The sequence below is a fragment of the Tubulanus polymorphus genome, chromosome 11, assembly GCF_964204645.1.
Source record: "Tubulanus polymorphus chromosome 11, tnTubPoly1.2, whole genome shotgun sequence".
NCBI lineage: Eukaryota > Metazoa > Nemertea > Palaeonemertea > Tubulaniformes > Tubulanidae > Tubulanus > Tubulanus polymorphus.
The window spans coordinates 13,792,691-13,818,758 of NC_134035.1; the positions used below are offsets into that span (position 1 = coordinate 13,792,691).

Below are 26,068 nucleotides of genomic sequence, written 5' to 3' on the forward strand. Positions count from 1 at the left end.
AAGTTGTATGAAATTCACTTGAAAGTTTGAACTTGGAGCAGGATAGAAGTGATTGAAAATTCACTTTAACTGATTTATTTAGTTCCATGAGATATTTACCGGTAAATGTTTTGTTAAGTTACTGTTCACAGATTCTGTCAAGGGTTTCGCTTATTTAAGCTCCTAAAAACAAATGTATTAATGTTACAAATTGTCAGATAAATTGTTATGAAATAAGAGCAGTTTTAGATTAAAACTCACGGCTTTCGTTTCACTTGTTTGCGGAATTGTCAGGCTGCGTGTGAGGAGTGTCAGGCTGCGTGTGAGGAGTGTCAGGCTGCGTGTGAGGAGTGTCAGGCTGCGCGTGAGGAGTGTCAGGCTGTGTGTGAGGAGTGTCAGGCTGCTGCGCGTGAGGAGTGTCAGGCTGCGCGTGAGGAGTGTCAGGCTGCGCGTGAGGAGTGTCAGGCTGCGCGTGAGGAGTGTCAGGCTGCGCGTGAGGAGTGTCAGGCTGCGCGTGAGGAGTGTCAGGCTGCGCGTGAGGAGTGTCAGGCTGCGCGTGAGGAGTGTCAGGCTGCGCGTGAGGAGTGTCAGGCTGCGCGTGAGGAGTGTCAGGCTGCGTGTGAGGAGTGTCAGGCTGCGCGTGAGGAGTGTCAGGCTGCGTGTGAGGAGGATCTAGCAATATGTTTGAGGCGACCTGTGAATGAGGTTTTATGAGTTGATAATTCTGGTGCTGTGTGGATTTCATTCTGTAATGAGAAAATAGATAAATAAGATAAAGTCACGAGTGTGTTTGTGTCTGTTATTCTGGATATTACTATTTTTCTTACTTGTTTTGACTATCGTAGTACTTTTTCCTCAATAATTTCCAATAGATTTGATAAGGATGCAGCAGCAACATCAGCAACAGCAGCAGCAGCAACATCAGCAACAGCAACAGCAGCATTTCTTACAAAACTTTCTGGAGAATCACACATAAAAATATTGTAGAGAATAATAAATTGTTCGAATATAATTAAATTAGAGCACAGTGGAGTGATAAAAAACTCACCATTTCCAAAATCATATCGGATTAGTTCAGTGCCAATTTGACCATGCAGACAATTTTCATTTCTAGCAGGATTTCACTTCCAAGAGTTATAATGTAATTAAGTTAAGAGCACTGATGATTTTCTGAAAGAATAAATTTACGAATTATTGAACCGTTAAGTTTCATAACAAGCGAGTCAAGAGGGAATTGTTTTCATGAAATATTTGTGATAGTTACCTTAAAGTTCCAAATAATTCAACACCATTATACAATCTTTGATCAACTTTCAAACTGCCTAAAAAATAAATTTACAAATAATTGAGCCGTTTAGTTTTATAACAAGCGAGAACCAAGTTGAATTATGTAGAGAAAATAACTTAGTTTATTCTTAAAGAAATAACAGCAGTTTCAGCAACAACAACTAGAGTTTCTTCACTATTTGAAGGTGAATATTTCAATTACTCCTGCTGCAATTAGTGTTTAATGCTTCGGTTTCTGAAAGAGAAAATAATGCCAGAAAATGGTTAATGAAATAGATAGAAACTGCAACTTGTTTGTGTTCGATTGACAGAAAACCTACCGGGTTAATGAGTAGTTTATCACAATGTGTTGAATATATGCAGATTTCTGACCTGTGTTTGATGGTAGCTTTAGACTGCATCCTCTAGTGAGTTGATACCTGTCGACATTGATCAATCAAAAACACTTCATTTGCCGCACTTGATTTAAAGATAAATCTCCTGAAATAAGACAATATAGTTTATAACTGATAAAGCACCACAAATTACAGCAATAAATCAATATAAAACTCACCACTTCTGACTTGTGTTTGTAGAGCGCAATGTTAACTGCAAGTTCAGCTTTATTTTAGACCCTAGAATACAACAGTTGTATAATTTTGATGATTCGAACTTTGACCAGAATAGAAGTGATTGAAAATTCGCCTTCACTGATTAATGTAGCTTCTAATCAGGAAATGAGTTTATAAATGTACAGTCAAACAGAGACTAGAATCTGTAGAGATATTTACCGGTACCGTATTGGTTTTGAGGATCTAAAGCGATGTCCATCTTAAACAAATGTGAAGTGAATTCCCAATGTTTACTGTTCACAGATTCTATCAAGGGTTCCAGTTATTTCAGCTCCTAAATACAAATTTTAGAAATTGTCAGTGAAGCTGTTATGAAATAAGAGCAGTTTCAAACTAAATCAAAAACTCACCATTTTCGTCAATGTTTTTAAGCCAGCGGTATTTGAGGTTGACTGCGTTGGGCGCCAAAACCTCCATAGGTCTGTTCACTGAAAATATGTATGGAAAACATAAAGATCTTGATAATTTCCAGTTTTGATCAGGAAATAAATACATTTCAACAATTGAAAACTCACTTCAAACTAAGCCGTGATCTTTGAGTGATTGAATGCTGGAAACATGAACAGATCGAATAATTATTATAGAACAGTTCTCTAAAAATAATGAATTTCCAGGTTTTACCTACTGCTGTTGTTGCAGCTGCTGGTGGTGGTGGTGGTGCTGCTGTCGTTCCTGGTGCTGCTGCTGTTGTTGCTGGTTGTGCTGCTGCTGGTACTGCTGGTGAGTTAAGTAGCTGCAGCTGCTGTGTGTGTCTCATCCTGTAAATGAGAGTAAAACATTAGCTGTTAGTTCAAAAGTGATTCAAAATATCAACAGAGACTGTGAAGAATTCTGTGGAGAAATTCATTACCAGTTTTGTACTTACCTTTAAATGAGCCTGTTTAAATAGTAAATTCTATTGCATTCATTTCATTCTGAAAAGAAAAAGAAACAATAATCAGTGACAATAGAGCAGAATGTAACATCTCAAATTATCAATCAATCAGACAGAAACAGTACAGGATTTCTGTAGATTAAACTGCTGTACTTATTTCATACTGATTGTACAGTTACAGATACATGTAACATTGTGTACAGATACAGAGTACAGATCACTGCATTACTTCATCCTGTGATTGAACAGTGATTTAATGTTGTCTTATCTTCATTTGATTCCCATCCGTCTAACTAAAACATCAGAACATTTTAACTCATCTAACCTCCCGACCCGACCCTCCCAGACCCCATCCCTCCGGCCCTCCCGGACCCCTTCCCTCCCGCCCGCCCTCACCCCTTCCCTCCCCCCTCCCGGACCCCTTCCCTCCCGCCCGCCCTCACCCCTTCCCTCCCCCCTCCCGGACCCCTTCCCTCCCGCCCACCCTCACCCCTTCCCTCCTGCCCTCCCTCACCCCTTCCCTCCCGCCCTCCCTCAATGCCCTGCCACCCCAAATGCCCTCCCACCTAGCCCTACCTCAATGCCCTCCCTCAATACCCTCCCACCTAGCCCTCCCATCATGCCTCCTGTCTCCTCTTCAGACTCCACTCATCTGTACAATAACTACAATACGATTTGCCATTTTTCATGATCATATCAATTTCATATCAAACCAAACCTGAGGAATTAACTAATAATGTTTTAAGGGAGGGGGAGGTATACGGAGGGTTCACCCGAACCAAGGAAATAAGCCCGAACCAAACCTCCACTCACAAAATATTGTGAGAAAGGCAAACACAAACCAAGGACAAGAACGATGTGGGATCAAAACAAATTAATGCTATTTATGTTGCTTCACTAATTCAACGTCGTCTCAGTAGATGAGATATTTCTATACTCTGTACAACAGGTTGTAAAAAGTTGTTTTCATGGAATCTTATTCATAAGATTTATTAATCAATGTTTATAAACTGCTGGTGCAAAATATATTCGTCATAAATAACCTGTTTGATTGTCTTTTCAAGTTAACACTTGAACCCAGTGGAACAAATCAAACTCCAGCCATTTTTCCGCCATTTTTCGTTTTTACTCTTTTCTTTGACTTGAGTCGAGGTAGGAATAGACCCCTGCCCACACCTTAAGCGTGCAGGACACTAAACCTTCGAAATGCTCTCGGACCCCACTCTTTATATTTTATTTTCATTTTTTTGAGTCGAGGTAGGGATAGACCCCTGCCCGCCCTCTAAGCGTGCAGGGCACTAAACCTTCGAATTGCTCTCGGACCCCACTCTTTATATCAGCATTTCATGCTGTTTTATTTTATTCACGCGTTCGCTTTATATTTTTTCTTTTCATATGGCTTTTCCTTATTTTGTCGTCTCACTAGAACTCTCATCAGTTCCGACTGGGATCAAGTTTAATCTTTTAGAGACAAACAGCAAAAGTTTGCATTAGTTGCACTAGCAGCAGCAGCAGCTGCAGCAGCACCAGCAGCAACACTGATACAGATGAATCTTTCATTAACTACGTCATTAGTTCCACATAAATCATTTCATTCTCAAATACTGAGTCGTGAAGGCAACAGAAATAACTTGTAAAATCTTTCATTCACGGCCCTGGTTTGGTGACCAAGAGTCAAAGTTTGGTTCATAGCCTAGGTTTGGTGACCAAAGAGTCAAAGTTTGGTTTATGGCCCTGGTTTGGTGACCAAGAGTCAAAATTTGGTTCACAGCCCTGGTTTGGTGACCTAAGAGTCAAAGTTTGGTTTATGGCCCTGCTTTGGTGACCAAAGAGTCAAAGTTTGGTTCACAGCCCAGGTTTGGTGACCAAAGAGTCAAAGTTTGGTTCACAGCCCAGGTTTGGTGACCAAAGAGTCAAAGTTTGGTTCACAGATCTGTTTTTGAGACCAAAGAGTCAAAGTTTGGTTCATAGCCCAGGTTTGGAAACCAAAGAGTCAAAGTTTGGTTCATAGCCCTGTTTTGTGGTGACCAAAGAGTCAAAATTTGGTCTATGGTTCTGATTTGGTGACCACAGAGGGTAAATATAGCTGATGGCCCTCGTTGAAGGTAAGTCAGTTTTATGGCCCTGGTTTGATAAGCTAAAGTTTGGTTCATGACCGCAGTTATATAAAGGTGGCACTAGAGATGAATTTTCATATATGGAGCAGTTTTTAGCTATCAAATTGTCACAGAGACCGAACAAACGTAACATTAGAAATTGAGCGTTGCATATGTTGAACAGGGGAATTGTAAAAAACACCCATCACTCGTATAAACTCAAGAATTACACACTGAATGGGCTAAAAATCTTGTACTAAATCATAAAGTGTGAAATAATTCTGACTTATTTGAGTCTACTGGAAAATGATGCATCGATCGAAGTCTAAAAGCTATAAACTGACAAATTGATCGAGCGCTGATAATATTTTAAATAACAGCGGAGGATGAAATAACTTTCATAAACTGATAGGATCGCGAAAAATGTCAAAATACACTAGATATGTACCCCTCCCTCCCTATTATATCCTGAATATAATAATAGAACAATAGTCTCTCCGTGTCAATCTTTGTCCCACCTATAAATTGTAAAGTTTATTTCAGAAAATGTGTCCCATCTTTTTGAAAAGGATAACTAATTATTAAGGATATCTATCTATGAATAGTGATATACTGTGCCATGTAAACTGCTGAAGGCAAATGAAGTGTCTGAAAATCCATAAAAGTGATTACAAAACCTATCACTATTCTAATAAGTTCTATACTCTTCTTCAAAAAATGAAGAGTACATCTCTGTCTAAGAATCTGCAGTAAAAGAGGAAGCAGCGATGAATGTGACTGCATCTCGACTCTCGTCAACAATTTTGTAAGTCGTCCTATACAGTTCTCAGTATTTACAGCCGTTTCTAAAATAGCACAGAAGAAAATACATCTTTCAGCTGGAAATGTATCAGTAAACCGCCAGATATCAACAGTAATTATTACGTATGATTGTTGTTTCATTGAATTATTAATGAAACCGTGTTTTGATCGGAGCCAAGGAGCAGTTTGTGATCATTCAATACCTTAAATAATCGCCCTAAAAATTGAAAAGTCCCCGTTCAAAAATCCGGGGCAATTATCTCATAACGATTGAGAGAAGTGATGGTGAAATAACGTGCGCACTCACCGGGGATCAAACCCGGGTCTCATAGAAATAACAACCAGTAAAATAGAACGAGTCCAATTGGCCGATGGTTATACAGCTTGTCATGCATAACAACTGAAACATGACATGTTGCAGTCACGTGTTTCATAATGATTAATCCTTTCTTAGAATAATAAAAAGATGGGACGCATTTTCTGAAATATCCTGAACTTCAAGACTAAAACTAACGTCAACTAAACCTGTACCTAAACCCTAAAGCCCCACCCTATATCCCTCCCTCTAAAGCAGGGTCCGATCTAAGGAATGAAAGCCACTTGCCCAGGGGGCAAGCATATCTGAAATTTCGCTTGCCCCCCCCCCCCCAAAGATGCTTGCCCTTCACAGGCAGTCCGATTGGTGGCACTATCATCCTTGTATCGAGTGGGAAAAAAGTTTTGTGACATAAAATTGCACTAGCCCGGGGGACAAGTGATAATGATAACCTACTCGCCCTGATGAGAATATACTTGTCCCAGGCAATCGGACAAGTGCTTAGATCGGACCTTGAATCCTACCACCACCCCTACATCCCTCCCGCCCTCCCTCACCCCTTCCCTCCCGCCCTCCCTCACCCCTTCCCTCCCGCCCTCCCTCTACCCCTTCCCTCCCCCCAACCCTACCCACCCTCCCCAAACCCCATGGTTAGATGAGTTAAATGTTCTGATGTTTTAGTTAGATGGATGGGAATCTAATGAAGATGAGAGAACATTATTAAATCACTGTTCAATCACAGGATGAAGTAATGCAGTGATCTGTACTCTGTATCTGTACACAATGTTACATGTATCTGTAACTGTTCAATCAGTATGAAATAAGTACAGCAGTTTAATCTATAGAAATTCGAACTCTCAAGATACACATGATCTGATTGTCACAAAGGAACATGATTGATAACTAGTTGTATTATTGACATCAGGAACCAGTTTCATATTGATTAGAAATAACATTTGAGTTGACCACAATTAAGAAAACCTGTAAACCCGCTTACAGAAATAACAATCCCAACCATGAACTGATTATAGCCAAATATTCACCGATATAATGAAATTTGAAATGATTGAATAAATGCAACAGGTTTTTGTGATTTCATTTCGAAACATGGTTTATAACAAACACTATAAAACTGGTCCCTTTAAAATCAATTCAACAACCGATGATGATTAGGTAAATGTAACTTATCTTGAATTTCCACATTTAGTGATTCCCGAGTCCTTGTTATCCTGTGCTGAATCCAAGAGTGATTACTGATGTCCTGTGCTGAATCCAAGAGTGATTACTGATGTCCTGTGTGAAACCAAAAAAGTCTGATTGTGAAACACTGATTCCTTGTTGTCCTGTGCAGAATCTAAGAGTGATTCTTGTTTTCCTGTGCTGAATCAAAATTCCCATTGAACATGCTGAAGTGATACCTATAATAGACAAATAAAAGGTAGTTTTCTATCTTAGAAATAACTGCAGAAATATCAAATTTAAAATTCCAGTAGCGTTCCAGTGCAGCGGCAATAATTTACTGAATGACATTTTTTTTCTATGAATACCACGTTTGGAAGAAATTAAGTTAATTCGCCGCTGCAATATTTAGAACCTGTCCAAAATCGGCATTTGGCCACAGCAATCAAAAATTGCTTCCAACTCGCCTGAATTCAAACTTACAAATTAAATTGTTCGCTCCAATCTGCAGTTCATTTATTCACGGGGTTTTTCTATCCACAGTTTAGGTTTTGAATCCTGAGTTGAACATGAAATATAAACAAGAAAGTAATGAAGGAACATGAACAGTTTAAATATTATCAGTTTCTGAAACTGATGGAAGAAACACTTAAAAGATGAAACAAAACTGACACTGTTTTCACTGTTTGATGTAATCAGTTCTCCAGGTTCGGACGACGATGTCAATTGTTTATAAAATAGTTTTACACATCTACAAATGAAAACAGAAAGTATCAAAATGATACAGAAATGAAAAAATAGAATGAATTCAAACCAGAAACCAAAACTAATTCACAATTTGAAGAATCATTCTACAGCGAGGTGAACCCCATCTAGAAATATTGGGGGGGGGGGGGAAGGCGATACATCGGCTCTCAGGGCCCCCTATTCTAAATTCCTGGATCCACCCGTGGTCATTCAATCCATCACTGTTCCTTCTCAAGCTGCTTTTTCTTTTGTCACGCTTGACTAACCGCCACCACGATGTGCACCTTTGTGCCTATGAAATATGGTTACCCACAATATCTGAGATGGAATATTTTTCGCCATTTAAACCAATGTTACAAAAACACTTACCGAATATTAAAATACTGATTTCAGGGGTCGGGAAGGAGGGTGGCAATGTTGTAATAAGGTGAGGTTTTTGCTTAATTTCGTGTTATGGTAAAGCACGCCATTTTGATAATACGTCATAGTGTACCTCGGATTGGGATTCCCGCGAATGTCAAAATGTACAATGTTGGTATCGAGTTTCAATCGAGAGGTCGAATCCCGATATAGGGAGATTCTCAACAGCAGCGGCTATAGCCACACTCTCTGTACAATTTTCGATTAGATTGGGTTTTATATTCTACGCAATATTCCAAAGAATTTATTCTTGACCACGCTCCGGCGCCGGAGTCGAGTAGTTCTCTGTCAGCTTGCTTTGATCAGGCTGGGAAAATGTATTCATAGTGTCTAGTCAGTTCTGCCAAAATCCAATAGATGGCGATCGTAGCATCATTATCAAACTTAGTGGACGTCCCGGGTTCGAACCCAGTAATTACTGACACTGATTCAGAGTGGTCCTGATGCTGAGTAGAGAATGTACAGGGGTGTCCCCGGTTCGAACCGGGTTCAGAGTGGTCCTGATGCTGAATAGCACCCTTGGTGACGGACAGCCTGGGCCACTAAAAGTTTTCCGGCGTGAACTTTCGGCCCCGGCCCTCGCTGTGGGACCCACGCCGGGAGAACATGATCCGATAGAAAATAAATTATGCAGTATACAAAGGATCTGTTAGTATTTGTTTTTACTGCACGCGCGGCCCGCCCTATATCAGGAACTTACCCGCCACACCCGTTCAGCCCGTATATAATCATAACCCGGTGCAAGGGCTCCTCGGGGGGTCTTTGACCCCAAAATATCTATAAAAAAAACTATTAGAAAATCATTCAGTAGAATACTAAAAGGTCAAAATCCCTGTAACTTTCGGAGAAGATAGAACACTATTCATGGGCTACGCCGAGTCCGGTTACCTGTTGTTGCCCGGTACCAAGGCTCCTTGGGGATCTAATTGACCCCCAAACACCGTCAAAAATATTGTTTAAGAATTTGATAAATAAAATACGAAACGGTCATCAATGTGTCTGAAACGTTCAGGGAAGATAGACATAGTCTAACAATTGAATGAGTAATTGTTTCTGTAGTGTGAAACGAATGTTACAGGCCGCTAGCCATCTCGTGCCCCTGGGGAATAGCCATCTCGTGCCCCTGGGGATCTTGTTGTTTATTATTTGTGAAGGTTTCGCTCGAAAACTATAACAAACACACAGAATACTCACTTAGAATTATACAGAAAGAGAATTGAATTCTTTTTAGAGATTAAATCCATCGCGCTTTATCTCAAGGAAGCTATATCTAGTATTCAATCAACACGAAAGGAAATATCTTTATTGAAAAAAATGTACAGAAATATACAAAAATAATGAATTCAACTTTTCCCAGCAGCAATTAAAATACACAATCCTTGACCTTGGATGCCAGTTAACCGACAATTGTGGAACTAACCCTAACCCTCGTTCCAGTAAGACCATACCCTACCCCCGGCTGAGACTCGAACTCAGGACTCGCACGTGCAAACCTAGAATGTCTACCACTAGACCATAGAATTCTGATGTATTATGGTCTGTCTGTAAGTACGTTGACTGCGTTTATAAAAACAGGCCAACACTAGAGTTACTGCGTTTATTCAGCAGGCAAGTACTAGGGTTTCTACGTTTCTTAAGCAGGCCAACACTAGGGTTTCTGCGATTATTTAAGCAGGCCAACACTAGGGTTACTGCGTTTATTAAACAGGCCAACACTAGGGTTACTGCGTTTATTAAACAGGCCAACACTAGGGTTTCTGCGTTTATTAAACAGGCCAACACTAGGGTTTCTGCGTTTATTTAAGCAGGCCAACACAATGGTTACGGCGTTTATTTGAGCAGGCCAACACTAGGGTAACTAAAATCTCGTAATTGCCATAAAGTTAATCTCAAAATATGCCGATGTTTATTTCAATAGTCCTCGCATGCCAGGGTACGAACCAATAAACCCTCGCATGCCAGAGTAAGAATCAATAAATCCACGCATGCCAGGGTAAGAATCAATAAATCCACGCATGCCAGGGTAAGAATTAATAAATCCACGCATGCCAGGGTAAGAATCAATAAATCCTCGCATGCCAGGGTAAAAATCAATAAATCCACGCATGCCAGGGTAAGAATCAATGAATCCTCGCATGCCAGGGTAAGAATAATAACTTTACATGCCAGGGTAAGAATAAATGAATGGCACCTCGCGTGAGCAACTTTATGTACCGAACACCAGGGGTCGCAGTTTCACAGAAACGATCAATATTTTGACAACTGGGCCCAAGTCCCATAAAAGGAAAAGTAGATTAATTTAATTTCTTCACTCAGTCAGTTTTTTCATTGCAGTTAATCGTATATGTGAAACTGTACCCGTGGTAGGTTTGGTTTATGATGCGAGGGTTTCAATCAGATTTAGATGCTACAGTTTAACACACTAAATAGCGAGTACGGTATTTAATCCCGTAGAGTCCAGTTTCACAGAGAAAGGAAGAATCAACTTCAAGTGCAATTCAACAATTCAATGCCGAAAGGACCCTTGGCTAAATTTCATAAAATTTAACTTTGATTCAGACTTTTTTCAAAATAAAACATTTTTGAACGCAATTGGTTTGTGAAACTGGACTCTCCACAGATCAGTTTCTTAAAAGACTTTACTCAAAGATATTTATTCATTGAGGTGGTAAACTCGAATTGAGCAAAGTTTTTTGAGTAAATTATTTCTATAAAACTGAACCCGTGGGATTTACGTGTGACGCACTGAGTGTGTGTGAAACTGCTGGCGTCTGTAATCATAACTATAACAACACAGAAAATCTTTATTTCAAATAAAACAGTAACATAGTCCCATAATAAAGAAAACCTGTTGATATTTCAACTACTTGGTTTCATTGATCGTGAGACTTAACAAAATATGTCCATTTACAATATTACATAAGTTTATACATTTACAAATTCAAGTTTTTGGTTTCATTGATTGTGGGACTTAAAATATGTCCATTTACATGATACAAATCTAATACAAAACCAGACTAATGAAACCGGGTCCCGAGGTACAAATAATTACAAACTAATGCAGTTACATGGAGTGCGTAAATAATCTCATGCCCTTGATCCATCTCAGAAAGCCCATCATTAGGGTTTTCTCTCAATTGGCGAGGCAGAAAACCCGTTATCGCTGCTTTGCAACTATATTGAATCTAAAATTAAATCAATCAATTTTAAGTAAAAATTAAAACCCACTTAACACAAATTTAAAAGGATTTGAAGACACAACATTTAGGAGTCTCTGTAGAGACCATCGTCAAGTCTGAAGAAATAACTAAAACAGGAAAAATTGAGAGGGAAAAACAAGTTAATCGAGAAAAGTAAAGCTAGAGGTTGTTAAGTGTTTAGGTTGAGAGGTTTTGTTATTTTGTGCATAGGTTGTTCTAGTTATTTCTTCATCTACTTTAATTATTTTGATTTTGATTCTTGATAAATAAATTACGCGTTTAATCTTTTAAATTTGCATATAGCAGAGTTTAAATTATATATTCTATGCCCGAGTCAGGCTATTTATCAGCAAAAATTACATTACAGCTTTGAGAGATGAATCAGGGGATGACTCTATTGTTTTTATGGATATGTTGTACGCAGTCCATGAAACCATCACAAACAGAACAACAGTCGCCTGCCTGTGCCGACCAACACAATATAGACCCAGTAATATATTTGACTTTAAACATTAAAATTGCAGATCTCGAAAATAAGTGGCAGCAAATCACTCTGCAGGTAGATGGCTGATCGCTGTCCTTGTCTAATGGAATCCACCTCGTCCTAGAATAGAAAGAAAACCTGCGTCTGCAGATATAACATTAACAATGTTTGATTGAATTAAAAGTCAAGTTGGAATTGAAAGTTGATCAAATATCGAATAATGGTGTTGAATTATCTAGAACTATAACTCTGTTATCATGAAATAATTTCGGAAACTAATTCCCACCTTGACTATTCAATATTTGATCATTTTTCAAACTGGACAAATTCCATGCTGCAAAAAAACATCCCAGCGACAAAACAAAATTACATCACATAAGAGCAAAACTCACCATTTCTGAACTCATATCAGATTAGTTCAGTGCCATTTTGACCATGCAGACAATTTCCATTTCTAGCAGGATTTCGCTTCCAAGATTCATAATGTCATTAAGTTAAGAGCACTGATGATTTCCTGAAAAATAGATTTACAAATAATTGAACCATTTAGTTTTATAACAAGCGAGAACCAGGTTGATTCATGTAGAATGTATTACTTAGTTTATTCTTAAAGAAATAACAGCAGCTTCAGCAACAAGAGCTTCTTTACACTTCCAAGGTGAATGAATATCTGTTTTTTCTTACCTAGCTAAAGGCTGCGTCCTCTAGTAAAGCGATGGATACCTGCCGACATTGACCGATCAAACACATATCTCCAAATCAAACCCGGAAAAATACATCTGCTAAAATCGATCAAAAATAATAAATAAAGTTTATAACTGATAAATCACCACTAATTACTGCGATAAATCGATATAATACTCACCACTTCTGATTTATGTTTGATTCTAAGAGTGCAATGTTGACTGTAAGTTCAGCTTCATTTTGGCTCCTAAAATACTAAAGTTGTATAATTTTGACTTGAAAATTTGAACTCGGAGCAGGATAGAAGTGATTGAAAATTCACTTTAACTGATTCATTTAGTTCCATGAGGTATTTACCGGTACTTGTTTGGTTAAGTGAATTCCTAATGTTCACAGATCCTGTCACGGGTTTCGCTTATTTCAGCTCCTAAAAACAAATGTATTAATGTTAGAAATTGTCAGTTAAATTGTTATGAAATAAGAGCAGTTTTATATTAAAACTCACAGCTTTCGTTTCACTTGTTTGCAGAATTGTCAGGCTGCATGTGAGGAGTGTCAGGCTGCGTGTGAGGAGTGTCAGGCTGCGTGTGAGGAGTTTCAGGCTGCGCGTGAGGAGTGTCAGGCTGCGCGTGAGGAGGATCCAGCGAAATGTTTGAGGTGAACTTTGAACAAGGTTTTATGAGTTGTTAATTCTGGTGCTGTGTGGATTTCATTCTGTAATGAGAAAATAGATAAATAAGATAAAGTCACGAGTGTGTTTGTGTCTGTTATTCTGAAAATTACTATTTTTCTTACTTGTTTTGACTATCGTAGTACTTTTTCCTCAATAATTTCCAGTAGATTTGATAAGGATGCAGCAGCAACATCAGCAACAGCAGCAGCAGCAGCAGCAGCAGCAGCAGCAGCAGCAGCAGCAGCAGCAGCAGCAGCAGCAGCAGCAGCAGCAGCAGCAGCAGCAGCAGCAGCAGCAGCAGCAGCAGCAGCAGCAGCAGCAGCAGCAGCAGCAGCAGCAGCAGCAGCAGCAGCAGCAGCAGCAGCAGCAGCAGCAGCAGCAGCAGCAGCAGCAGCAGCAGCAACAGCAGCAGCAGCAGCAGCAACAGCAACAGCAACAGCAACAGCAGCATTTCTTACAAAACTTTCTGGAGAATCACACATAAAAATATTGTAGAGAATAATAAATTGTTCGAATATAATTAAATTAGAGCACAGTGGAGTGATAAAAAACTCACCATTTCCAAAATCATATCGGATTAGTTCAGTGCCAATTTGACCATGCAGACAATTTTCATTTCTAGCAGGATTTCAATTCCAAGAGTCATAATGTAATTAAGTTAAGAGCACTGATGATTTTCTGAAAGAATAAATTTACAAATAATTGAACTGTTAAGTTTCATAACAAGCGAGTCAAGAGGGAATTGTTTTCATGAAATATTTGTGATAGTTACCTTAAATTTCCAAATAATTCAACACCATTATACAATCTTTGATCAACTTTCAAACTGCCTAAAAAAATAAATTTACAAATAATTGAGCCGTTTAGTTTTATAACAAGCGAGAACCAAGTTGAATTATGTAGAGAAAATTACTTAGTTTGTTTCAAAGAAATAACAGCAGTTTCAGCAACAACTAGAGTTTCTTCACTCTTTGAAGGTGAATATTTCAATTACTCCTGCTGCAATTAGTGTTTAATGCCTCGGTTTCTGAAAGAGAAAATTATGCCAGAAAATCATTAGTGAAATGAATAAGAAACTGCAACTTGTTTGTCTTCGATTGACAGAAAACCTACCAGGTTTTTGAGTAGTTAATCACAATGTGTCGAGTATATGCAGATTTCTGAGAGGTTTGATGGTAGCTTTAGACTGCATCCTATAGTGAGTTGATACCTGTCGACATTGATCAATCAAAAACACATCATTTTCCGCACTTGATTTAAAGATAAATCTCCTGAAATAAGACAATACAGTTTATAACCGATAAAGCACCACAAATTACAGCAATAAATCAATATGAAACTCACCACTTCTGACTTGTGTTTGTAGCGCGCAATGTTTACTGCAAGTTCAGCTTTATCTTAGACCCTAGAATACAAAAGTTGTATAATTTTGATGATTCGAACTTTGACCAGAATAGAAGTGATTGAAAATTCGCCTTCACTGATTAATGTAGCTTCTAATCAGGAAATGAGTTTATAAATGTACAGTCAAACAGAGACTAGAATCTGTAGAGATATTTACCGGTACCGTATTGGTTTTGAGGATCTAAAGCGATGTCCATCTTAAACAAATGTGAAGTGAATTCCCAATGTTTACTGTTCACAGATTCTATCAAGGGTTCCAGTTATTTCAGCTCCTAAATACAAATTTTAGAAATTGTCACTTAAGTTGTTATGAAATAAGAGCAGTTTCAAACTAAATCAAAAACTCACCATTTTCGTCAATGTTTTTAAGCCAGCGGTATTTGAGGTTGACTGCGTTGGGCGCCAAAACCTCCATAGGTCTGTTCACTGAAAATATGTATGGAAAACATAAAGATCTTGATAATTCCAGTTTTGATCAGGAAATAAATACATTTTAACAATTGAAAACTCACTTCAAACTAAGCCGTGATCTTTGAGTGATTGAATGCTGGAAACAGATAGAATAATTTATATAGACCAGTTCTCTAAAAATAATGAATTTCCAGGTCTTACCTGCTACTGTTGTTGCAGCTGCTGGTGGTGGTGGTGCTGCTGCTGTCGTTCCTGGTGCTGCTGCTGTTGTTGCTGGTTGTGCTGCTGCTGGTACTGAAAAGAAAAAGAAACAATAATCAGTGACAATAGAGCAGAATGTAACATCTCAAATTATCAATCAATCAGACAGAAACAGTACAGGATTTCTGTGGATTAAACTGCTGTACTTATTTCATACTGATTGAACAGTTACAGATACATGTAACATTGTGTACAGATACAGAGATACAGATCACTGCATTACTTCATCCTGTGATTGAACAGTGATTTAATGTTCTCTCATCTTCATTAGATTCCCATCTGTCTAACTAAACCATCAGAACATTTTAACTCATCTAACCTCCCGACCCGACCCTCCCAGACCCCATCCCTCCCGCCCTCCCGGACCCCTTCCCTCCCGCCCGCCCTCACCCCTTCCCTCCCCCCTCCCGGACCCCTTCCCTCCCGCCCGCCCTCACCCCTTCCCTCCCGCCCTCCCTCAATGCCCTCCCACCTAGCCCTCCCTCAATGCCCTCCCTCAATACCCTCCCACCTAGCCCTCCCATCATGCCTCCTGTCTCCTCTTCAGACTCCACTCATCTGTACAATAACTACAATACGATTTGCCATTTTTCATGATCATATCAATTTCATATCAAACCAAACCTGAGGATTTAACTATAATGTTGTAAGGGAGGGGGAGGTATACGGAGGGTTCACCCGAACCAAGGAAATAAGCCTGAACCAAACCTCCACTCACAAAATGTCGAGAGAAAGGCAAACACAAACCAAGGACAAGAATGATGGCTGAGATCAAAACAATTAATGCTATTAATGTTGCTTCACTAATTCAACGTCGTCTCAGTAGATGAGATATTTCTATACTCTGTACAACAGGTTGTAAAAAGTTGTTTTATGGAATCTTATTCATAAGATTTACTAATCAATGTTTATAAACTGCTGGTGCAAAATATATTCGTCATATTCGTCATTGATTGTCTTTTCAAGTTAACACTTGAACCCAGTGGAACAAATCAAACTCCAGCCATTTTTCCGCCATTTGCCATTTTTCGTTTTTACTCTTTTCTTTGACTTGAGTCGAGGTAGGAATAGACCCCTGCCCACTCGCTAAGCGTGCAGGATACTAAACCTTCGAATTGCTCTCGGACCCCACTCTTTATATTTTATTTTCATTTTTTTGAGTCGAGGTAGGGATAGACCCCTGCCCGCCCTCTAAGCGAGCAGGACACTAAACCTTCGAATTGCTCTCGGACCCCACTCTTTATATCAGCATTTCATGCTGTTTTATTTTATTCATGCGTTCGCTTTATATTTTTTCTTTTCATATGGCTTTTCCTTATTTTGTCGTCTCACTAGAACTCTCATCAGTTCCGACTGGGATCAAGTTTAATCTTTTAGAGACAAACAGCAAAAGTTCGCGTTAGTTGCACTAGCAGCAGCAGCAGCAGCTGCTGCAGTTGCACCAGCAGCGACACTGATACAGATGAATCTTTCATTAACTACGTCATTAGTTCCACACAAATCATTTCATTCTCAAATACTGAGTCGTGAAGGCAACAGAAATAACTTATAAAATCTTTCATTCACGGCCCTGGTTTGGTGACCAAGAGTCAAAGTTTGGTTCATAGCCCAGGTTTGGTGACCTAAGAGTCAAAGTTTGGTTTATGGCCCTTGTTTGGTGACCAAGAGTCAAAATTTGGTTCACAGCCCTGGTTTGGTGACCAAAGAGTCAAAGGTTGGTTCATAGCCCAGGTTTGGAAACCAAAGAGTCAAAGTTTGGTTCACATATCTGTTTTGGTGACCAAAGAGTCAAAGGTTGGTTCATAGCCCAGGTTTGGAAACCAAAGAGTCAAAGTTTGGTTCACAGATCTGTTTTGGTGACCAAAGAGTCAAAGGTTGGTTCATAGCCTAGGTTTGGTGACCAAAGAGTCAAAGTTTGGTTTATGGCCCTGGTTTGGTGACCTAAGAGTCAAAGTTTGGTTTATGGCTCTGCTTTGGTGACCAAAGAGTCAAAGTTTGGTTCATGGCCCTGGTTTGGTGACCAAAGAGTCAAAGTTTTGTTCACAGATCTGTTTTGGAGATCAAAGAGTCAAAGTTTGGTTCATAGCCCAGGTTTGGAAACCAAAGAGTCAAAGTTTGGTTCATAGCCCTGTTTTGTGGTGACCAAAGAGTCAAAATTTGGTCTATGGTTCTGATTTGATGACCACAGAGGGTAAATATAGCTGATGGCCCTCGTTGAAGGTAAGTCAGTTTTATGGCCCTGGTTTGATAAGCTAAAGTTTGGTTCATGACCGCAGTTATATAAAGGTGGCACTAGAGATGAATTTTCATATATGGAGCAGTTTTTAGCTATCAAATTGTCACAGAGACCGTAACATTAGAAATTGAGCGTTGCATATGTTGAACAGGGGAATTGTAAAAAACACCCATCACTCGTATAAACTCAAGAATTACACACTGAATGTGCTCAAAATCTTGTACTAAATCATAAAGTGTGAAATAATTCTGACTTATTTGAGTCTACTGGAAAATGATGCATCGATCGAAGTCTAAAAGCTATAAACTGACAAATTGATCGAGCACTGATAAAAGTCTAAATAACAGCGGAGGATGAAATAACTTTCATAAACTGATATGATCGTGAAAAATGTCAAAATACACTAGATATGTACCCCTCCCCCCTCTTTATCAAAGTCTCGTTGTAGTAAGAAGATTGCCGTAGCCTAACTGTAAAAACTACATCTGGTTGAATATATCATCTGTTTTTACGACTATTAAATTCAGTAAAATATTTCCTGATAGAAGTATAATTAGTTCGGAGCTCCTTAAATTCTGTCTAGAATAGAATTATAAGTCACAGGTAGAAATAAACTGTCATCAATAGAATATCCTGAATATAATAGAACAATAGTCTCTCCGTGTCAATCTTTGTCCCACCTAAAAATTGTACAGTTTATTTCAGAAAATATGTCCCATCTTTTTGAAAAGGATAACTAATTATTAAGGATATCTATGAATAGTGATATACTGTGCCATGAAGGCAAATGAAGAAGTGTGTCAATAAAAGTGATTACAAAACATATCACTTATTCTAATGAGTTCTATACTCTTCTTCCAAAAATGAAGAGTAGGTCTCCGTCTAAGAATCTGCAGAAAAAAGAGGAGGCAGCAATGAATGTGAACTGCATCTCGACTCTCGTCAACAATTTTCTAAGTCGTCCTATACAGTTCTTCATTTTAGAACCAGTATTTACAGCCGTTTCTAAAATAGCACAGAAGAAAATACATCTTTCAGCTGGAAATGTATCAGTAAACCGCCAGATATCAACAGTAATTATTACGTATGATTGTTGTTTCATTGAATTGTTCATTAAGCCGTAATTTGATCGGAGCCAAGGAGCAGAACTTGTGATCATTCAATACCTTAAATTATAGCCCTAAAAATTGAAGTCCCCGTTCAAAAATCTGGGGGCAATTATCTCATAACGATTGAGAGAAGTGACGGTGAAATTACGTGCGCACTCACCGGGGATCAAACCCGGGTCTCATAGAAATAACAACCAGTAAAATAGAACGAGTCCAATTGGCCGATGGTTATACAGCTTGTCATGCATAACAACTGAAACATGACATGTTGCAGTCACGTGTTTCATAATGATTAATCCTTTCTTAGAATAGAAAAAAGATGGGACGCATTTTCTGAAATATCCTGAACTTCAAAACTAAAACTAACTTCAACTAAACCTGTACCTAAACCCTAAAGCCCCACCCTATATCCCTCCCTCTAAAGCAGGGTCCGATCTAAGGAATGAAAGCCACTTGCCCAGGGGGCAAACATATCTGAAATTTTGCTTGCCCCCCCCCCAAAAGATGCTTGCCCTTCACAGGCAGTCATTGGTGGCACTATCATCCTTGTATCGAGTGGGAAAAAAGCTTTGTGACATAAAATTGCACTAGCCCGGGGGACAAGTGATAATGATAACCTACTTGCCCTGATGAGAATATACTTGTCCCAGGCAATCGGACAAGTGCTTAGATCGGACCCTGAATCCTACCACCACCCCTACATCCCTCCCGCCCTCCCTCACCCCTTCCCTCCCGTCCTCCCTCACCCCTTCCCTCCCGCCCTCCCTCACCCCTTCCCTCCCACCCTCCCTCTACCCCTTCCCTCCCCCGAACCCTACCCACCCCCCCAAACCCCATGGTTAGGTGAGTTGAATGTTCTGATGTTTTAGTTAGACGGAAGGGAATCTAATGAAGATGAGAGAACATTAAATCACTGTTCAATCACAGGATGAAGTAATGCAGTGATCTGTACTCTGTATCTGTACACAATGTTACATGTATCTGTAACTGTACAATCAGTATGAAATAAGTACAGCAGTTTAATGTATAGAAATTCGAACTCTTAAGATACACATGATCTGATTATTACGAAGGAACATGATTGATAACTAGTTGTATTATTGACATCAGGAACCAGTTTCATATTGATTAGAAATAACATTTGAGTTGACCACAATTTAGAAAACCTGTAAACCCGCTTACAGAAATAACAATCCCAACCATGAACTGATTATAGCCAAATATTCACCGATATAATGAAATTTGAAATGATTGAATAAATGCAACAGGTTTTTGTGATTTCATTTCAAAACATGGTTTATAACAAACAATATAAAACTGGTCCCTTTAAAATCAATTCAACAACCGATGATGAATAAAGGTAAATGTAACTTATCTTGAATTTCCACATTTAGTGATTCCCGATGTCCGGTGCTGAATCAAAAAAGTCTGATAGTAAAACACTGAGTCCTTGTTATCCTTTGCTGAATCCAAGAGTGATTCCCGATGTCCTGTGCTGAATCCAAGAGTGATTCCCGATGTCCTGTGCTGAATCCCAGAGTGATTACTGATGTCCTGTGCTGAATCCAAGAATGATTCCGGATGTCCGGTGTCGAATCAAAAAAGTCTGATAGTAAAACACTGAGTCCTTGTTATCCTGTGCTGAATCCAAGAGTGATTACTGATGTCCTGTGCTGAATCCAAGAGTGATTCCCGATGTCCTGTGCTGAATCCCAGAGTGATTACTGATGTCCTGTGCTGAATCCAAGAGTGATTCCCGATGTCCTGTGCTGAATCCCAGAGTGATTACTGATGTCCTGTGCTGAATCCAAGAGTGATTCCCGATGTCCTGTGCTGAATCCAAAAACAGAAAGTATCAAAATGATACAGAAATGAAAAAATAGAATGAATTCAAACCAGGCACCAAAACTAATTCACAATTTGAAGAATCATTCTACAGCGAGGTGAACCCCATCTAGAAATATTGGGGGGGGGAAGGCGATACATCGGCTCTCAGGGCCCCCTATTCTAAATTCCTGGATCCACCCATGGTCATTCAATCCATCACTGTTCCTTCTCAAGCTGCTTTTCTTTTGTCACGCTTGACTAACCGCGACCACGATGTGCACCTTTGTGCCTCTGAAATATGGTTACCCACAATATCTGAGATGGAATATTTTTCGCCATTTAAACCAATGTTACAAACACTTACCGAATATTAAAATACTGATTTCAGGGGTCGGGAAGGAGGGTGGCAATGTTGTAATAAGGTGAGGTTTTTGCTTAATTTCGTGTTATGGTAAAGCACGCCATTTTGATAATACGTCATAGTGTACCTCGGATTGGGATTCCCGCGAATGTCAAAATGTACAATGTTGGTATCGAGTTTCAATCGAGAGGTCGAATCCCGATATAGGGAGATTCTCAACAGCAGCGGCTATAGCCACACTCTCTGTACAATTTTCGATTAGATTGGGTTTTATATTCTACGCAATATTCCAAAGAATTTATTCTTGACCACGCTCCGGCGCCGGAGTCGAGTAGTTCTCTGTCAGCTTGCTTTGATCAGGCTGGGAAAATGTATTCATAGTGTCTAGTCAGTTCTGCCAAAATCCAATAGATGGCGATCGTAGCATCATTATCAAACTTAGTGGACGTCCCGGGTTCGAACCCAGTAATTACTGACACTGATTCAGAGTGGTCCTGATGCTGAGTAGAGAATGTACAGGGGTGTCCCCGGTTCGAACCGGGTTCAGAGTGGTCCTGATGCTGAATAGCACGGGTGACGGACAGCCTGGGCCACTAAAAGTTTTCCGGCGTGAACTTTCGGGCCCGGCCCTCGCTGTGGGACCCACGCCGGGAGATCATGATCCGATAGAAAATAAATTATGCAGTATACCAGGGAAGTGTGATGTCATCACACTTCCCTGAGTATACAAAGGATCTGTTAGTATTTGTTTTTACTGCACGCGCGGCCCGCCCTATATCAGGAACTCATCCGCCACACCCGTTCAGCCCGTATATAATCAAAACCCAGTGCAAGGGCTCCTCGGGGGGTCTTTGACCCCAAAATATCTATTAAAAAACTATTAGAAAATCATTCAGTAGAATACTAAAAGGTCAAAATCTCTGTAACTTTCGGAGAAGATAGAACACTATTCATGGGCTACGCCGAGTCCGGTTACCTGCTGTTGCTCGGTCCCAAGGCTTCTTGGGGATCGCCCCCAAACACCGTCAAAAATATTGTTTAAGAATTGATAAATAAAATACGAAACGGTCATCAATGTGTCTGAAACGTTCAGGGAAGATAGACCTAGTCAAACAAGTGAATGAGTAATTGTTTCTGTAGTGTGTAATGGTATCATTCACAAACGAAAGTTACAGGCCGCTAACCATCTCGTGCCCCTGGGGAATAGCCATCTCGTGCCCCTGGGGAATAGCCATCTCGTGCCCCTGGGGAATAGCCATGTCGTGCCCCTGGGGATCTTGTTGTTTATTATTTGTGAAGGTTTCGCTCGAAAACTATAACAAACACACAGAATACTCAATCAACACGAAAGGAAATATCTTTATTGAAAAAAATGTACAGAAATATACAAAAATAATGAACTCAACTTTTCCCAGCAGCAATAAAAAGAGACCCTAACCCTCGGTCCAGTAAAACCCTACCCTAAGCCCGGCTGAGACTCGAACTCAGGACTCGCACGTGCAAACCTAGAATGTCTACCACTAGACCATAGAATTCTGATCATTATTATGGTCTGTCTAAGTACGTTGACTGCGTTTATAAAAACAGGCCAACACTAGGGTTACTGCGTTTATTCAGCAGGCAAGTACTAGGGTTTCTGCGTTTATTTAAACAGGCCAACACTAGGGTTTCTGCGTTTATTTAAACAGGCCAACATTAGGGTTTCTGCGTTTATTTAAGCAGGCCAACACTAGGGTTACGGCGTTTATTTGAGTAGGCCAACACTAGGGTAACTAAAATCTCGTAATTGCCATAAAGTTAATCTCAAAATATGCCGATGTTTATTTCAATAGTCCTCGCATGCCAGGGTAAGAACCAATGAATCCTCGCATGCCAGGGTAAGAATCAATGAATCCTCGCATGCCAGGGTAAGAATCAATGAATCCTCGCATGCCAGGGTAAGAATCAATGAATCCTCGCATGCCAGGGTAAGAATAATAACTGTACATGCCAGGGTAAGAATAAATGAATGGCACCTCGCGTGAGCAAGTTTATGTACCGAACACCGGGTCGCAGTTTCACAGAAACGATCAATATTTTGACAACTGGGCCCAAGTCCCATAAAAGGACAAGTAGATTAATTTAATTTCTTCATTCAGTCAGTTTTTTCATTGCAGTTAATCGTATATGTGAAACTGTACCCGTGGTAGGATTTGGTTTATGATGCGAGGGTTTCAATCAGATTTAGATGCTACAGTTTAACACACTAAATAGCGAGTACGGTATTTAATACCGTAGAGTCCAGTTTCACGAAGAAAGGATGAATCAACTTCAAGTGCAATTCAACAATTCAATGCCGAAAGGACCCTTGGCTAAATTTCATAAAATTTAACTTTGATTCAGACTTTTTTCAAAATAAAACATTTTTGAACGCAATTGGTTTGTGAAACTGGACCCACCAGGGCTCAGTTTCTTAAAAGACTTTACTCAAAGATATTTATTCATTGAGGTGGTAAACTCGAATTGAGCAAAGTTTTTTGAGTAAATAATTTCTATGAAACTGAACCCGTGGGATTTACGTGTGACGCACTGAGTGTGTGAAACTGCTGGCGTCTGTAATCATAACTATAACAACACAGAAAATCTTTATTTCAAATAAAACAGTAACATAGTCCCATAATAAAGAAAACCTGTTGATATTTCAACTACTTGGTTTCATTGATCGTGAGACTTAACAAAATATGTCCATTTAACAAAATATGTCCATTTACAATATTACATAAGTTTATACATTTACAAATTCAAGTTTTTGGTTTCATTGATTGTGGGACTTAAAATATGTCCATTTACATGATACAAATCTAATACAAAACCAGACTAATGAAACCGGGTCCCGAGGTACAAATAATTACAAACTAATGCAGTTACATGGAGTGCGTAAATAATCTCATGCCCTTGATCCATCTCAGAAAGCCCATCATTAGGGTTTTCTCTCAATTGGCGAGGCAGAAAACCCGTTATCGCTGCTTTGCAACTATATTGAATCTAAAATTAAATCAATCAATTTTAAGTAAAAATTAAAACCCACTTAACACAAATTTAAAAGGATTTGAAGACACAACATTTATGAGTCTCTCTAGAGACCATCGTAAAGTCTGAAGAAATAACTAAAACAGGAAAAATTGAGAGGGAAAAACAAGTTAATTGAGAAAAGTAAAGCTAGAGGTTGTTAAGTGTTTAGGTCGAGAGGTTTTGTTATTTTGTGCATAGGTTGTTCTAGTTATTTCTTCATCTACTTTAATTATTTTGATTTTGATTCTTGATAAATAAATTACGCGTTTAATCTTTTAAATTTGCATAAAGCGGGGTTTAAATCCTATATTCTATGCCCGAGTCAGGCTATTTATCAGCAAAAATTACATTACAGCTTTGAGAGACGAATCAGGGGATGACTCTATTGTTTTTATGGATATGTGATACGCAGTCCATGAAACCATCACAAACAGAACAACAGTCGCCTGCCTGTGCCGACCAACACAATATAGACCCAGTAATATATTTGACTTTAAACATTAAAATTGCAGATCTCGAAATTAAGTGGCAGCAAATCAATCTGCAGGTAGATGGCTGATCGCTGTCCTTGTCCAATGGAATCCATCTCGTCCTAGAATAGAAAGAAAACCTGCGTCTGCAGATATAACATTAACAATGTTTGATTGAATTGAAAGTCAAGTTGGAATTGAAAGTTGATCAAATATCGAATAATGGTGTTGAATTATCTAGAACTATAACTCCGTTATCATGAAATAATTTCGGAAACTAATTCCCACCTTGACTATTTAATATTTGATCAACTTTCAAACTGTTCTATTGGACAAATTCCATGCTGCAAAAAAACATCCCAGCGACAAAACAAAATTACATCACATAAGAGCAAAACTCACCATTTCCGAACTCATATCGGATTAGTTCAGTGCCATTTTGACCATGCAGACAATTTCCATTTCTAGCAGGATTTCGCTTCCAAGATTCATAATGTCAAGAGCACTGATGATTTCCTGAAAAATAGATTTACAAATAATTGAACCATTTAGTTTTATAACAAGCGAGAACCAGGTTGATTCATGTAGACTGTATTACTTAGTTTATTCTTAAAGAAATAACAGCAGCTTCAGCAACTAGAGTTTCTTTACACTTCGAAGGTGAATGAATATCTTTAATTTCTTACCGAGCTAAAGGCTGCGTCCTCTAGTAAAGCAATGAGATACCTGCCGACATCGACCGATCAAACACATATCTCCAAATCAAACCCGGAAAAATACATCTGCTAAAATCGATCAGAAATAATAAATAAAGTTTATAACTGATAAATCACCACTAATTACTGCGATAAATCAATATAAAACTCACCACTTCTGATTTATGTTTGATTCTAAGAGTGCAATGTTGACTGTAAGTTCAGCTTCATTTTGGCTCCTAAAATACAAAAGTTGTATAATTTTGACTTGAAAGTTTGAACTCGGAGCAGGATAGAAGTGATTGAAAATTCACCTTAACTGATTTATTTAGTTCCATGAGATATTTACCGGTAATTGTTTGGTTAAGTGAATTCCTAATGTTCACAGATTCTGTCAAGGGTTTCGCTTATTTCAGCTCCTAAAAACAAATGTATTAATGTTACAAATTGTCAGTTAAATTGTTATGAAATAAGAGCAGTTTTATATTAAAACTCACGGCTTTCGTTTCACTTGTTTGCAGAATTGTCAGGCTGCGCGTGAGGAGTGTCAGGCTGCGTGTGAGGAGTGTCAGGCTGCGTGTGAGGAGTGTCAGGCTGCATGTGAGGAGTGTCAGGCTGCGTGTGAGGAGGATCTAGCAATATGTTTGAGGCGACCTGTGAATGAGGTTTTATGAGTTGTAAATTCTGGTGCTGTGTGGATTTCATTCTGTAAAGAGAAAACTGATTAGTGAAATAAAGAGACGTCACATGTATGTGTGGCTGTTATTCTGAAAATTACTATTTTTCTTACTTGTTTTGACTATCGTAGTACTTTTTCCTCAATAATTTCCAGTAGATTTGATAAGGATGCAGCAGCAACATCAGCAACAGCAACAGCAACAGCAACATCAGC

General features: G+C 39.1%; 1 protein-coding gene and 2 long non-coding RNA genes across 3 annotated transcripts; all 3 read right to left on the reverse strand.

Moving 5' to 3' along the window:
- Nucleotides 1–250: 250 nt before the first annotated feature.
- On the reverse strand, nt 251–922 carry LOC141913384 (uncharacterized). Its single transcript, XM_074804890.1, has 2 exons — nt 807–922; nt 251–725 (listed from the first exon to the last, which is right to left on the reverse strand). Exons 1-2 carry the CDS (start codon nt 920–922, stop codon nt 251–253), a joined length of 591 nt encoding a protein of 196 aa, XP_074660991.1.
- A 670-nt stretch (nt 923–1,592) lies between these two features.
- Nucleotides 1,593–2,072, reverse strand: LOC141912452 (uncharacterized). Its single transcript, XR_012620173.1, has 3 exons — nt 2,037–2,072; nt 1,820–1,880; nt 1,593–1,746 (listed from the first exon to the last, which is right to left on the reverse strand). It is a non-coding gene; the product is annotated as an uncharacterized LOC141912452 (long non-coding RNA).
- A 154-nt stretch (nt 2,073–2,226) lies between these two features.
- On the reverse strand, nt 2,227–2,533 carry LOC141912472 (uncharacterized). The gene is made up of 3 exons (XR_012620177.1): nt 2,503–2,533; nt 2,393–2,427; nt 2,227–2,305 (listed from the first exon to the last, which is right to left on the reverse strand). It is a non-coding gene; the product is annotated as an uncharacterized LOC141912472 (long non-coding RNA).
- Nucleotides 2,534–26,068: the final 23,535 nt, after the last annotated feature.